The 15201-nt window shown below is 42.3% G+C and overlaps 1 protein-coding gene across 4 annotated transcripts in view; it reads right to left on the bottom strand.

Annotated features, from left to right (window-relative positions):
• The window catches only part of LOC142765401 (uncharacterized), a 101399-nt gene that overhangs the window by 54132 nt on the left and 32066 nt on the right, over nucleotides 1–15201 (bottom strand). For all 4 annotated transcript variants that reach the window (XM_075866305.1, XM_075866307.1, XM_075866306.1 and 1 more), the window contains exons 4-8: nucleotides 10381–10428; nucleotides 9618–9665; nucleotides 6805–6852; nucleotides 1757–1804; nucleotides 148–195 (exon numbers count right to left, since the gene is read on the bottom strand). In XM_075866305.1, the coding sequence (XP_075722420.1) occupies nucleotides 148–195; nucleotides 1757–1804; nucleotides 6805–6852; nucleotides 9618–9665; nucleotides 10381–10428 (240 nt within the window). The remainder of the gene's footprint in view (nucleotides 1–147; nucleotides 196–1756; nucleotides 1805–6804; nucleotides 6853–9617; nucleotides 9666–10380; nucleotides 10429–15201) is intronic.

Here is a 15201-nt window from a genome sequence, read left to right as displayed (position 1 = left end):
CTTGAGCAATACACAGCAAGAAAAGAATTTTTGTTTGCTTTTATTGAAGCCAGAAGTCTAATTTCCTCTGCATTCAAGGCAATCGTTATGTAGTAGTTTTGGTCTAAATCACAAATCGCATAGCTTGTTTATACAAGAAATGCTTACCTGAACTCCACCTAAGGTGACAGTTTCAACGGTAGGAGTACTTGAAGGCTGAAATAATTAACGATGCATATCTCAAATTGTGAATGCATATTTGCGCAGCAGTCTATTTTTTCCCAAATTCATATTTTCGAGCTAAACGTGGTGCAGCTGCTCATTGCAGGACAAAAAAGTTTTCGTCAAGAAAAAGCGAAGAATGACTACGTTTGTATTTTAATGGCACTAAATATTATCATCAGCCCTGAAGATTATGCTACAAAGTCTACACAAGCTATCTCAGATCGCTAAATTATCACTTAAAGTGACGAGCTCAAATTTCCATTCAATGCAGTAAACCTCTTTAATCTCAATTCTGAACGCGTAAAAATTTAGTAGCAATTTTAGTTGCTGATGGCTTTGCAGCAACTAATAACCAGGGCAATATTGACAAGAAATTCGATTAAGTAACACATCTGACGAGTTAGTAGTACCAAATGTCGAGATGATACGTCGTAATAGTACAATGAAGAGTGCAACACACAATAGTACAGATATACGCAAACTTGAGGTTTTTCCAGTACACATAATTGGTCTTTTCATTGCTTCATGGTTGCGGAATTCAGCATTTAATATAACATGGTATTCTAAATAAGATTGATTTGTACTGGGCAATCACCCATGATAGTATCTACCTCACACATTAATAAAGGAGTTCGCCAGGCCAATAAACACCTTTTCACCTAACAATGGTATGCAAAGCCCAGGCAAACGCAATATTATGTACCTTTGTAATTTTGTTTGCACATGCTGCTACTTCCGTTTACTTTTTGCGAAGTCAGCTGCAGAAGCTCAAGAATTCTTAAGAACCGAGAAGAAAACGGGGATTCATCATGTGTAGTAAAGCTCCTTCAAAATTTCAGACACTTCACTGCAGTTTAGCGCCTTTTGTTGCCTACTCAAATGACCAAGAATAGCACTTCTTTCACTCACATTTTATTGCCAATGTAAAACATCAAACACTGACTTGACCACCAGAACACGGCAACCGACTACCCAAAACGTATATTTCAACTCAATAAATCACAAAATAGAATATTCGTGCAATTTCACATGTGCTGGTTATATCCGTATTAGCAGAATGGGGCATCGTGCAGTCACTTAAAAGCTGAAGAGACGTAAGTTCAATCTTGTTTTACTGTGCATGGTAAGAACATTCAGCATGCATGGGGTCTTGGCAAATACTGGTCTGCGAGTTGGGTTTCGAGGCAGTTCTTTTTTCTTCAGCACACGTCGTGAAAGTTACCCGATTACGCAAAAAGAAATTGTTACTGGATAGTAGAACTGTGACCCATTTTATGTTGGCTTTTTTGCTAGAAAATTGTAGAGAATCATGGCAGAGGAAGCGGAAGACGTTCCCGGTGTCTTGTTTTTGGATTGGTTTGTCCCGTCACCCTTTAAGCAACAGTAATTGCAGCATGCTATTGTCTCAACAGTTAAAATCGTAGGATGGCAATACCAATTATTTCCCTTCTATTGTCGTGTGTCATATTTTCACTGTGTTCAAGGTAAACGTTGCGTAATAGGTTTCTTTGACATGAAAGAAAAGATATTTAGTTAGATTTGAAACGCTCACCTTATTTCCACCAAAGAAGACAGTGTCAAGTCTTGGGGGACTGGAAGGCTAGACAAAACGATAGCATTGCACCGAACAGATGAACACACGTGTACACTTAGTCTCTCTGGTTTATGCTGAATAAAGATCTCCAAATAAAGTGCTGGTATTTGTGAAGCTTGCAAATATAAACCGAAGCAAATATTGTGGGTAAATTTGACGCGTAAACACTGGAAAACGTAGAAGAGGTTGGCTATTTGCAAGCAAGACACGCTAAATAATTTATTTGTAATGCCAGTAATTATTTTTTAGCCTTTTAACGGTACCTCTAAACTCTGAAGATAATATTGCGTCATGAGCTCAGTAACTTACCATGAAGAGTCTACCATATTCCTCTAAGAGGGCAGAATGATCGTTTTAAATGACCGCTTTAAACTAAGTGCTCTGCAGGGAAGGTTTCAAATGCACTCTCTATGACTTACAATAGCTTGTTACAAATTAGTTGCTGAAGGCTGTGTCGCAAGTGATAGCCAAGACAGTATTGTTGCAAGCTCTTGATGTGGACGAGGACAGCAGTAGTTATGTTAAGGTCAAAACTATTCGCCTGGCTGAACCCGTAGTTGGCAAAGAGAAGTAGCGTTTCCCAATCAAATCAAGCCCTTTCATTGATAGCGTTGATTCAAGGGTGAGCCTCAGAAGGATCGCTTATGATTTCTTGTGGTCTATGTCGGCGTACAGTCACGGCCAAGTCTGTGTATAGCGCGCGAGCAGCCGGTCTTGCAGTACGGCACGACACGTCGCCGCTATTGTGGGTTGTGCCGTCGCGAGTACATAAGTACGCGCGGCTTCGCGAACATGCGGTGTGCTTAGTTAACCGAAGATCTGTGCTCTCACACTGCACTTTTACATCTATTTCACAAGATAAATATTATTGCGTCTCGACTGATAATACTCACCTGGATAAATGACGCACTCATTGTGTCCGTTTAATATTGAGGTCATCTAGATTTTTTCATGCACCTGAAGGAATTTACATGTCTACATAAAATGACATGTCTAAAACAGCCACAAAACGTGCATCATTCACGCTGCCACATTTTTTCGGTCGAAAGTCGCCTCTTCTTACGAAATGGGTGTTTCTTACGAAATACCTGTTTTACCATAAAACATTGCTTTAATGGAAATACAGTTCAGTTCAAAGTTTTGATGTGAGCCGCCTTGAGTTGGTGTTTTATTTTCTGCTGAAACTTGTAGAGGAGGCTCACGAAAGGCTTTTTAACCCCCTTGTTAGTTGTGTAGGTTGCCTATTTCCCCTGTGAGGTCATCATTATCATCAACATCTTTACAACCAGCCTGACTATGCTCACTGCAGGACAAAAGGGTCCCCCATTTTCTGCCAGTTAACTTGCTTCAGTGCTTGCTTCTGCCACTTTATTCGCATCTACAGAGAACGCTCCGTGTGGTGGCGAAACTGGCAAAAAACATATGGCTGTGCCAAATAGGTTCAACGCGGCACTTTCGCGTGGCGCTGCGCTAGTGTTTTTTGATTATGGCATCGTTTCACGTTGTTCCACTGAAGGTGAAAGGTGCTGGCGGCATCAGCATAAAGCAGAAATAGTTGCGCTGTGCGTGCAAACATTGAGCCTCTACTGTGAACCACAACTGATCTACTTCAAGTTGAATGACCAGCCTACCAAACCTGACGTTGGACAAAGCAGCTGCTAATGTGTAGCAGGCGAAAGGTGCAAGCACTTTTACTACAGCCAAGGCCTAGCAGTGCTCTTGGTAACTACGCGGCCACTCGTGGTTCTGATTGCATGAATTCAATTGAGTTTCACTGTCGCGTCAAAATCTGAGTTCACATGCCATTCAGTTCGTTGCAGAACCAAGCTATGCCTAGACCAGTGTATATTGAGAAAAAGAAAATTGTAGTTTCGATGGTAATAGGAGTGCTCCTTTCTTTTCGTTCACCGATACAGCGCGGTAACAAATCTCTTTTAAAGGTTGAACGTCCTTGCTTCTGAACACAAGCTTGTTGGTGTTAGCATTAGTTGTTATTCAAATCACATAGATTAATGCACATTACGCACGCTACGAATGCACAGATATGCGTTTATGAACAAGCATACACGCAGGCTACGCACGCGCGTCCTCCCATTCACGCGCTTACATTCTGTTGCAATCTACTATGTGATTCCTAATGACCAGCGGTTATCTTGCATTCGTGCTACGTACCCTGCCTATTCCCGTTTCTTCTTCTTGATTTAGACTTTGACGTTTTAATACCGTTTTTTTGATGCTCTCTTTTTGTTTCTTATGGTTACATCTATTATTTTCTTTCTATTGCTCATCACGTCACCCTTAATTTACATATTATGTTGAACCGCCTTTGTAATCCTTCAGAATTCTGCTTTGCAGGTATGTACCGCTAAGACGCAGCTGTTCAATACCTTGCTCTTGTGGTGTAGTAGTAATCTAACATTCATGACTTCAGAATGCTTACCAAATGTGTTCCACCCCACTCTTATTAATCCAGTTACTTCAATCTCATAGTTTGTCTTCGCCGTTACTACTTGCCCTAAGTACACGTACACTTTTACAGCTTAAAGTGAACTGCTACTTCTCTCGAAGCGCTTGTTCTACATTCCTTTCATTTTCTGCAGTATGAATCCTACACCTACCTTTCTGTTCTCTTTGTCTAACTGAGTAATTATTACTTGCAGTTTGTCCCCTGAGTTACTCAGCAATGGAATGTCATCGTTGAAGCGCAGGTTACTAAAATACAGACCATTATCTTTTATCCCAAACTCCTTTCATTACAAGCCTCTGCATGCACGCGGTAAATAGCAGTGGAAAGATCGTACCAATTTGTATTACACTCTTCCTTTTTGGTATTCTGTCAATTTCTCTATGGAACCCTCTGGTGACAGGTAATTCGCTGTAGATATCTTCCAGGATGTTTATGTAAGCTTCGTTCACGCCCTCATTTCGGAGTGTTTGCATGATTGCAGATATCTCTACTGAATTAAATGCCTCCTCGCAATCTCGAAACGCTACACATAGTAGTTGACTGCAACAAGAGCATTTCTCTGCCACCTGATTCATAGTAAGAATGTGGGCGATTGTACAGTAGCGTGTATAAAATAGCGCTTAATCCTTTCAATGAATGAATTGTAATAGTGTCCTAAATGAGTTAGCAATTAGCTTTGTGAATAGCTTGTATTCGATGAAGCACGACCTGAATGGTCTGTAATTCTTCAAGGCCTTGTCGTGCTCTTTTAAGATAATGTTTGTGTTCTTCTAAGATTCTTGTACCATCCCCGTCAAGCAACACTTCGTAAAAAGTGCAGTTTTTCTAACACAATACGCCTTACGTCTTCCAGCAGGTCTCAAGCTACTTTATCGTCCCCATTACTTTTCCCTCTTTGCATTCTCTTCAAAGCTTTCCCGACTTCTTTCACTACTGCTGTTAAGTCCTCTGGTGTACTGGTAGTTCTTACACTTTGGTTGTGGTTGCCCCGGCTATTTTACATATCTTTGTGAAACTCCTTCCTTACTTTAACTATTCGCTACTTAGGCTATCCAAGCCTTATTGATGGTTACTTTGCCTACGTTGTCCCTCAATGCAGACATTTGGTTTCCGTCAATCACAAGTTCCCTCCATTTTATAGAGCATGTTCAGTTCTCTCCATGTTGTAACTTCTTACATTAGATACCTTATGCTTATTTATCAAATTCGAAAGCTCTGCTAGTTTTGTTTTGTCTGTTCCACTTTAGGTTTTATGTTGCGACATTTCTTCACAAGCATTTTTTTCTCCTTAGAAAGCTTGCTAGAGTCCTGTCTTATTCCCGTGCCTCCAACTTCCACTGCAGGCTCCGTAATTACACACTTCATATTACCATTAATTGCATCGACGCAAAGGCCTTTTTCTTTATAGGAGTGGAATATCTGCTCTGAAACATGCCTCTGATTTTGTGTACTTTCTTTCACAGTGCTAGCTCAATCATTGGCATCTTGCGTATCAGTTTCTGTCCTTCTATATTCAGGTTTTGGTGATCTCGAGACCTTACCATTCTGTAGCCACTGTCTCCTACATTGCCAAGCACTTCACATCCTGCACAATGCATCCGTTCGCCCTCATTAAAAAGTCACATTCGTTCCTATTTACCCCATTAGGGCTCCTCCATGTTCCTATATGATTCACTTGTTTTCGGCAGATGGTTATAAAGATCTGCTAATTACATTTTTCTGCAAACTCTACTACTTAATCCCCTCTGTAATTTCCAGTGCCGGTACCATACCACTGTCTGATCTGCAGCCTGCTTTTTCCTTATCTTGGCTATAAAATAGGTCATCAGTATGGTATGCTGTGCTTTTATCTTACTCATTACAATTGCACCTCTTCATAAAAGTTTAGACTAATACGCCCATGAGATAATGGTAGGGAGATGCAACAAAATCAGTGCTATAAGCAAGGCCTTGATCATACCAATGCGTTTAAACACGAACCTTTTGTTCCGCGAGGTAAAATTTAAGCCACCTGAAAAAAACCTTCGACGCCGTTACCTAGCAATAAATAAACCACAGGTGTGCACCAATGCTGTTCAACTTCGACGATGCCTGCATGTGCTGACGAGCGGACGCCACATGAACATACACGAAGACAGCGTAAGCATCTACCACGCCGAGCTTGCCTGGTGGAGCACAAGCCGAGTTAGACCTAGAAAAGGCATGCATCTAACAAGGAGTGTGACAAAAATGTATGCAAAAAAGTTTCCGGTGCTGGGGTCAAGACATTTTCGCCAGCTCTGTGATCTGCTGTGGTTCCACCCTAATGTATAAACGACGAGATAATAGATAAAGCATCTCTAAGTAATGTCTTCATCAAAACCCAGCAAAGACCAGGTTCACTGCAGAGACCAGGATCACTGCTGCTTTATCGTTACTAAGTGCAAGTAAATAGTATTCTCACATGTCCTTAGGTTTTCTGAGTTCGAAAGACAGATCTTACTTAATAGGTTTGTTTTACGTCAGAGATCGTATACTTGTATAGACATTGAACGCTTACCGGAATTCCATAAAAGAAGACACTTTGAAGACTAGGAGGACTTCCAGGCTAGAAAGAGGTATGCATGACACTAAAAAAATTGACACATGCACATAACTTCAGCGTTTTCAGTAAGTGAACCTTTTAAAATTAGGACTTAACATTTGCGCAGCTACCAACGCTCTGCCAAAGTCACACTTTACGGGTAAACTAAACTGCTCATCACTAAAAGAACAAAAAAGGCTTGCATTTACAAGCGAGAAATACCGTCTACCTGAGGCCTCTGGCATGGTAAAACAATCGTTGTGTCTGTACAGCTCAAAATTGTGTACTATAGAAAAATGTCTTCCAGCCTTGGTACTGAACCGTTATGAAATTAGTGTTCACTGCGGGTACTGAAGACTCCGCAGCGGCTTTTAACCATAAGCATAATAACAAGAAACCGACTTATGTTGGATATATATCCAGCTGAAGTGCCACGTTAGCTTGATGCATCGTATATTAAAATTTGCGAGGCAGATGAGCCTCAAGAGGCACTGAGACATCGGGCAGAAGCAGTAAGCTTGTTTGCCCCTTTTGTCTCTTCATTGTTGAAAAAGTATACATCTAATATATGTCATCATAGTGTTGAAAATATTGCCTTGGTCTTTTTTTTATGGGTGGTGGAAATGGAAATTCTGCCATTCAGACGTGGCATAAGTGCCGGAAACACCAAAGTTGAATTCCGTCTAGCGCCAACAGATTGTCTTATACACGTAAATCCATGTAGATGAGATGAATAGCTGAATTTATGCCTTAATTCGATAGCCATTCGTCAACACAAGTGACTTTCACTGAAGGAAAGAAAAACTGGTAAATGTAAAAGCTATTTTTTTGTTAGGCACTAATTCAATCACACCTAACAGACAATGCCAGGAGGAGGATAGAGAATGTTCTTTGAAGAAATCGCAATGTACAAGTGATGACAAGAACGCCGATCAAAAAAACTTTACACCGATAGAATTCGAACCTGGAACCTTCAAATAAGTCGTTCGATGTCTGCAACTGAGGTGCTGTGGACGTTATCTTTTCAGTAATTTTAGAGGGTTTAATTGTGCATTTAAATATGAAAGCATCCGTAAGTGCCGCCTGTTGGTATTGTGGCAAGTGTAAAACGTTTTTGCTGTGAAAGCAACGATATGGACACTCTCAGCTAGATTCAGCCACGGGCATCGTTTTCAATCACCCCTATATGTCTACGTACTCATAAATTGAAAACGCAAGAAACAAAAATAATCGCGCGAACACTCCGGCGCGCAGAATCGAAGGTGGGACGCCTGAGTCATGAATGCGAGGGCTTAACTACTGAGCAACTGCTGGGCACCTCGTGCTGCTTCCAAATGGCTAGCTATTCATATATACCACTTACCGCTCATGCCGGACATCTCAGGGGTGGGGGAACGGGACTATCGTGTTTTCAGCATTACCAGCGAGATTCCGCAATAAGTGCACATTGTCACATCATACGGTAGCGCGCGCACTTATCTCCCACGCGTACTTTCCTCCGCTTAAAGGAGGGGAAAGACGCTCCCACACGCGCCCTTAAATTCTGATGAAGAGGACCGTACTACTTGGCTGGATTAGGGATTTACGTGGAAAGACTATTGTAGGTAATGGGCGCACAAAGGTCACTGCAACCACTAGAGTATCCGATTCCGAAAAGCGCGTGCTTTTGACACCGAGCCAAATAACAACTTAGACGCTTATATTTGCGTGCATCTATAAATGTGAGTACGTTTTGTGAGTCATTTGTGCGTGAGAAACACGGTACACGTTCTGATCTGCATGCCATTCTGCGCGTGACCTTCAAATTTGTAGTTAACGCGTTCATTGCTTCGCCTTTGCCGCAAAGCTGTGGCTTTGTGTGTTTGTGTGTGTGTGTTTGTGTGTGTGTGTGTGTGTGTGTGCGTGCGTGCGTGCGTGTGTGTGTGTGTGTGTGTGTGTGTGTGTGTGTGTGTGTGTGTGTGTAACGGCGAGTGTGCTTTATTTTTTTGAAGTTCGCTGCAAAGGATGTTCAATTTGTAAAAGAATAAAATTAAATCATGGTTCACTATTTGGTGCAAACTTTCTTAGCGTTCCTTGCGGTGATATTGCACTATAGCGCTATCTTGTGCCTCTTTCTTTGACTTGCAATAGCCCTTGTTTTGCACTCATTTCATCACGAATGTAAGTCGTCGCACACTCACCTAATCAGCATGCCACCACTCGCTCCCCATAACTTATTTTTGAGCTCACACAATCACAAAAGCGAATTGATGGCACAATTTTACTACTGCTGGCGCAAGCCACAGCAACGCAATAGGGCTTCTCCAACTTTTTAAATGTGCAGAGACATTAGGTCACACTTTTTTGGTTCAACTGTACAACATCACTCGTGCATGTTTTATGCGTTAATACTGTTGAATGACTTTTCCTTTAGAGCCATTTCTCATTCTTTTTCAGCTCACTTGGTAACGGTTATTCATATCTATTTTAATCAATCTAAGAAAAAAATAAGTTGTGAGTAGAACTGTGACCCATCTTGTATTAGGGTTGGTACTAAAATATTGTGCAGGACAGTGACAGAAGATGGTTCACAGGTCTTTCTTTGTTGTTTGGCCTCCATCTTGTGCATATAAGACAGCGGCAGGCAGTTGTAATTGCATGGATAGTATTTTTATATGTATCTTGGTGATGTTAAGGCTATTTTGCTCTAGTGCGTTCTGTTTATTTTTCACTATATGAACTGTGGATGTTGTGTAATAGGTTTAAATTACGCCAAACATCACATATTTTGGTTAGAGAAAAACACTTACCGGAACTCCACCAAAGTAGACACTTTCTAGGCTTGGAGGACTGGAAGGCTGAAAAAAATATATAATTTCGCTGAAGAAATGCATACACACATAAACATAACCATGGTTGTCTATGAAAGAATAACAAAGCACTTCAAATGAAGCTGTTGCATTTGAGCAGCTTCAAGTATTCTGCCGAATTTGCGTTTTGTGGTTGAAGTATTTGCATCTACGAGCTAGCATAGGTCAAATGGTTTGCTATTTAAAAGAAAGACGCATCAGAAATTGTATTGCTAAGGCAGTTAAGCACCTTTTTCGCGTTTTCAGATAATATTACTCAGTACTCAGGCTAGCTTATTGAGTGTCATAAGGCGGGTGATATATAATTAAAGTCTACTGCAGCTTCAACAGTCCACAAAACTGTCACTGTTATGTGACCAGCTGAATTACGGGTGCCATGTAGGGAAGGTTTCAAAGCACTATTTCAATTTGCAGCTGCCGATGACTCTGCAGCTAGTGAGTAATATAAAAATATTGCTCCACATCCGGCTTGAGACACTTTAGGTGTTTTTTCTTTGCGTTGTTTGGTGCCTTATTCTCTCTATGGCGTATCGCAATGACACACGAAATTGCCTTGATTGTATAATTCACACCTTAGTGCCAGCAACGTTTTTTTCTAATGTTCCTTGTCCAATCTGCATCATGTGAAAGGTAGGCCTATTATGATCGGATTTTCTTTTTGCATAAGAAAAATGCATATTTTGCTTCGAAACAAAACACTTACCGCATTTCCACCAAAATGTACAGTGCTGAGACGTGGGGGACTGCCAGGCTGAAAAAGAGATGCAGTTTCACTGAAGAAATTGATACACACATGAACATAATTTCTGTTGTTAGTGACAATCAGGCATCTGAAAATGAAAGGCTTCCATGAGTGCAGCTTCCAATATTCCTCCAAAGCCACAATTTTTTTAAGAAAATTATTCGCATATCCGCACTGCAATATCTAAATGTCTTTGCTATTTAAAAGCAAGACATGCTGATGTTTTCAATCATACCTCTTTTCTATATTTTCTTACTTTTTCGGACAGTATTGTTTAACAACGGGGTTAACTTCGTGACATTACGCCAGTGTTGTATCATGTGAATTATGCCAATCTTCGTGAACAGCAATATGGCCACTTTTAGGAGACTAGCTCACATTTGGGTGCCATGCATAGAAGGTTACAAAGCCTTGTTTTGTTGATTTACTGGAGCTTGTTACAGATTCCTTCTGCTGGCGGTTCTGCAGCTAGTAATAAGGATGGGACTATAGTAACGTGGTCATGAGTTGGACGGAGGCAGCTATCAGCGTAATTAAAACGAAGCTATTTATTTGGTCGAACCTGTATGCGGCAATTGATAGGAGCAAAGCAAAAGTTTTTCAAATCATACAGTGAGTGCGATGAGGACAACGTTGGCCCATGAATAAAGTTATCTGTGGTGGTGTGCGTCTGCATTTATATGTGCAACATGAAACGCTCCAGTTTTATTACTGGTGCTCACGTAGGCCCTCAAGCAAACTTGACCGTGGCGCATGCTAAAGAACCCCAGGTTATGACAATGTCCGTAGCTTTCTACTACGGCGTCTCTCATGATCATATGGTGATTTTGGGACGTTAAACCCCACATATCCCACCATTTCACCACTCGCGTTAATAGGGTCCGCCTGGCACAATGAGTTCAAACAGCTGGGTAGCGTCCCAAGCATGGCGGGGTTACCTAAGCGGTGCGTTGTTCACTGTACTTGATGAAGCATGAATACATTAAAATGAGACACCGCGTGTCACAACGACACCACTTAAGAAGCATTGCTCCGATACATTTGCAGTACAAAAAAAAAGCGGAAATATGATGTATAGAGTTAGAAGGAACAGTCGCGAAGTAATTAGGAATTGGAGGCTTCACGTTCTTTAACAGACTTTAAAAGACCTGAGGCGCTCCAAATGTACGACTTCGGGGAGTGCCCAGCGCTTCGTACAGTCCGTCATGCGACTAGGCACAACCTGGCAGTCGAGGGCGCCGAGACGTCCAATCACCTTGTATGGCACGAAGTATCTCAGAAACAATCACAGCATATCCACGAAGTGAATGATGATGAGTGGGGCAAACTATCCGTCCGTTCTCCCGCATTTTTGTCCATCCGTTCTTTTTTGCCCCGTCCATCCATGCGTCCATCCGTGTGACTGTCCGTGCACCATGCTTGCATCCATCTGTATGTCTGTCCGTGCGTTCTTTCGTAAGTCTGTAGGTCCGTGCGTCACACTGACCATGCAATCGTCCATCCGTGCGTTTGTCCGTGCATCCGTTCATCTTTCAAAGCATCCGATATTGTGTCCATCCGTCCGTGCCTTCGCTCGTTCATCCGATCGTCCTTTCATCCGTGCATCTGTCTGTTTGACCCTTCGTCTATTCATCTGCTCGTCCATACTCCGGTTGTCTGGTTGCCTGTCTGTCCGTCCGTGGATCCATCCGCTCGTTCGTCCATCTAGTGAACACTCCAAGTACCACAGTTTCACATCTTTTCATTGTATATTTATCATATAGAAGTGCCGCCATACAGCGAACATTCAAAATACTAAACAAGAGGTGGCTACCTACTCCTTCGGCTACAAACTGTTGACAGATATGTGGAGTTTATTGCCCCAAAACCACCATATGAATATAAAAGACGCCGTAGTAGAGGGCTCCAGAAATGTCGACCACCTCGGGTTTTTTATAGTGCACCTGAATCTGAGCACAAGGACCTACAACGTTTCCGCCTACATCGAAAATTCAGCCGCCGCAGCTCTAGTTCGATCCCGCATCCTGCGAGTCAGAAGCCGAGTACCTTAGCCACTAGAGCACTGTGGCGTGGCTACAAGTACTACTTCTACTACTACTACTACTACTACATACATCGCGGCACACGACCCATGACTTAAGGAGCTTAGACTATAAAAGCGTTTGACTTAGTCAATGTCGGCTTATCAGGGCTCAAAGATATAAACTTGGTTAGTAGCTTAATATTCTACATGACATTGTTGAAGTTTGTATTTATTTCTGTTTCTTTGTTTTACTTGTTTATGGGAGGTGCAAGAACAGGTAGTATTCCCTTCGTTGCTTTTTTGGTTGTCTCTCTGGATCGCCCACGTTGTATCAGCAGTAAAATGCCTAAATCATTTAGTGATTGTGACATCTGGAGCTTCATTACAAAGAGAAGAGTCTCAATGAAGAACTTTGTTATCTAGGTGGCACAAAGTTTTGCAGAGTTGTTTTGGTATAGCGAGCCGGGCAGTGGGCAGCTACATTGATTCACATTTCAAAGCACGTTGACATATGGAAAGGCCCTGGCAAGTCAATGCCGATATGCTGGAAGGGTCGACAAGAGTGTTTGATTGGCCTAAATACTGCTGACCTTGTGGACGTAGTCTTGCGTTACTGCCAGTGTCGGCATGTCCTCACATAGCAAGCGACGTCAACAGTAAGGTGGGGCTACCAGTACATTTTGTGCATCCTAGGCAGTGGGTCGGAAAAAGCAAAGTGGCCATCACTAATGTGATCACTGCTTGTAGGATTCGGGATGGCAGTATCGAAGGTACATAGGCGCCGATTCGCCGGACAGTCTTGACATACCGCACACGCATATCAATGGGATATAGAACACCGTCCAGAATTGCAACTCTTCTTTCGACATGTGGATTCATCCACATGTCGAACTCATTGTTCTAAGCATATGGTCGTAACCACGGCTCTCGTCTCAAGCACTAAAGCAGCTTTCTCTCCTCTTGTTGTATGAGAAGTACAGTCAGCATGACCGTCCATATTCCGACGCTTCAACTGAAGTGGATAGGTCCGCAGGGTCGGCGATCTTTCCTGCAACAACGACAACGACTGAATTTTGGTTATCTCACCAGACTTCATCAACAGCTGCGGAACTTGTTGCTGTACATAGAGCAGTTAAAGTGAATAAACACCAGGAAGCCAAGCAATGGAGCGTGTTCCCGTACTCCAAGGCTAAAATAGAGTGTTTGGCAGTCACCTTACACCAAGGACCTCATGAACAACCAGTGCTTAACGTTAGAGAGCTGCTTCACAACCTTTCCATGAAAGACACAGTATCACGTTTCAGTGGCTTCCAAGTCACTGCAGCATATTGGGCAACGAACATTTCGATGAAGCTGCTCGATCAGCACACAAAGATGGTGAAGAAAAAATTACATCATTTTCAAGGACTGACGCCGCCATTAATATCCGAAATATCGCTCATGAAGGAAGAAAATCCCTGTGGAACGCTGAGTGCTTAAACCACACGCGACTGCGAAGGCTGCACACGCCTTGTTTACTTTGGCTTGTCTCCAGACTTTCTCGACTTGAGACAACGGTGCTTTGCCGACTGTGGCTTGGTGTCGCTTTCATCAATGTTTCTTCTTCGTTCTCCCTTCTCTTAGTTTTGGGTAGCAAACCGTATCCTCAGATTTCTGTTAAGCCTCCCTGCCTTTCCCTCAATTTATTCTCTCTCTATATATATATAGCTTCCTGTGGCCGGTCAGAAGTTCTGCTTTACGAGGACAACGTAAGGCCAGAAAAATCGCGCTAATCTCCATCAGTGCACGTTGTGTACAATGATGGTCTTGTTTTTCAAGTACCCTCTCAGGTTCTTGGATAAGTATCAGTTCACTGCTGTTTATCAAGGTCGTCAGCACTTTTGCGACCAAAGAAGGGTCATTTTCGTCACAAGTTTCTCGAGTTTATTGACGGGTGAGAAGATAACGTCATCACCTTTGTTTTGATTGAAGTACCCACCACAGTGATCTAGTGGCTAAAGAATGCAGCTGCTGACCCGCTAGTCGTGTCATGAAATCTAGACCATGCCGGCTGCATTTTCGATGGAGGCGAAAATGCTTGAGCACCGCGTGCGTAGGTTAAGGTGCAAATTAAAAAAAAACCAGATGGTTTTCTGGAGCCCTCCACTGCGCCGTGTTTCATCCGCATATCGTAGCTTTGGGTTGTTGAACACCATGAAATATTATTAGCAGTCTTGAGGTGCTGCACAAACTGAGGAAGACCATTTACTTGTGTATGTATTGCCTTCGCACAATAAAGTTCAGTGCTCTTTTTGTAACTGGTTCTTTCTGCGTCCTTGTTTTTCCATACGGACTTTCCTTGTTAAAACCGGGTTTTCTCGTGATCTACACCTGAGGGTGAATCAGTTTGTGCGTGGAGCAAGCATTGGGCGCCAGAATACTTACGTCCAAACTAGTGATTTACGGTCATGTTGAATTCTTGAAGCCTCAGACACCTCCGTTTGAGGTTCCTGGAAAAGTGCTTCATGCTTGCTGACCAAAACAGTGTGTGATGGTCACTCACCACGTTGAAAGGACACCCGAAGCGCTGACGGCTTCACGCTGACAGGCCAAGTGACCATAAGGTGAAGTTTTTCTGACATCGAATAGTTTGAATCAAGCTCCTACAGATATAGACTAACGTAATCACTGAACTTTTATTGAATTTCACTATATTTTACAGGTACGCTGCCAAGTCTCACATAAATTTCGTTGTTGTACAATTCTGTGTCCGCGTTATT

This window comes from Rhipicephalus microplus, chromosome 6 (genome assembly GCF_043290135.1).
Source record: "Rhipicephalus microplus isolate Deutch F79 chromosome 6, USDA_Rmic, whole genome shotgun sequence".
Lineage (NCBI taxonomy): Eukaryota > Metazoa > Arthropoda > Arachnida > Ixodida > Ixodidae > Rhipicephalus > Rhipicephalus microplus.
This window is presented reverse-complemented; position numbering and strand designations above follow the sequence as displayed.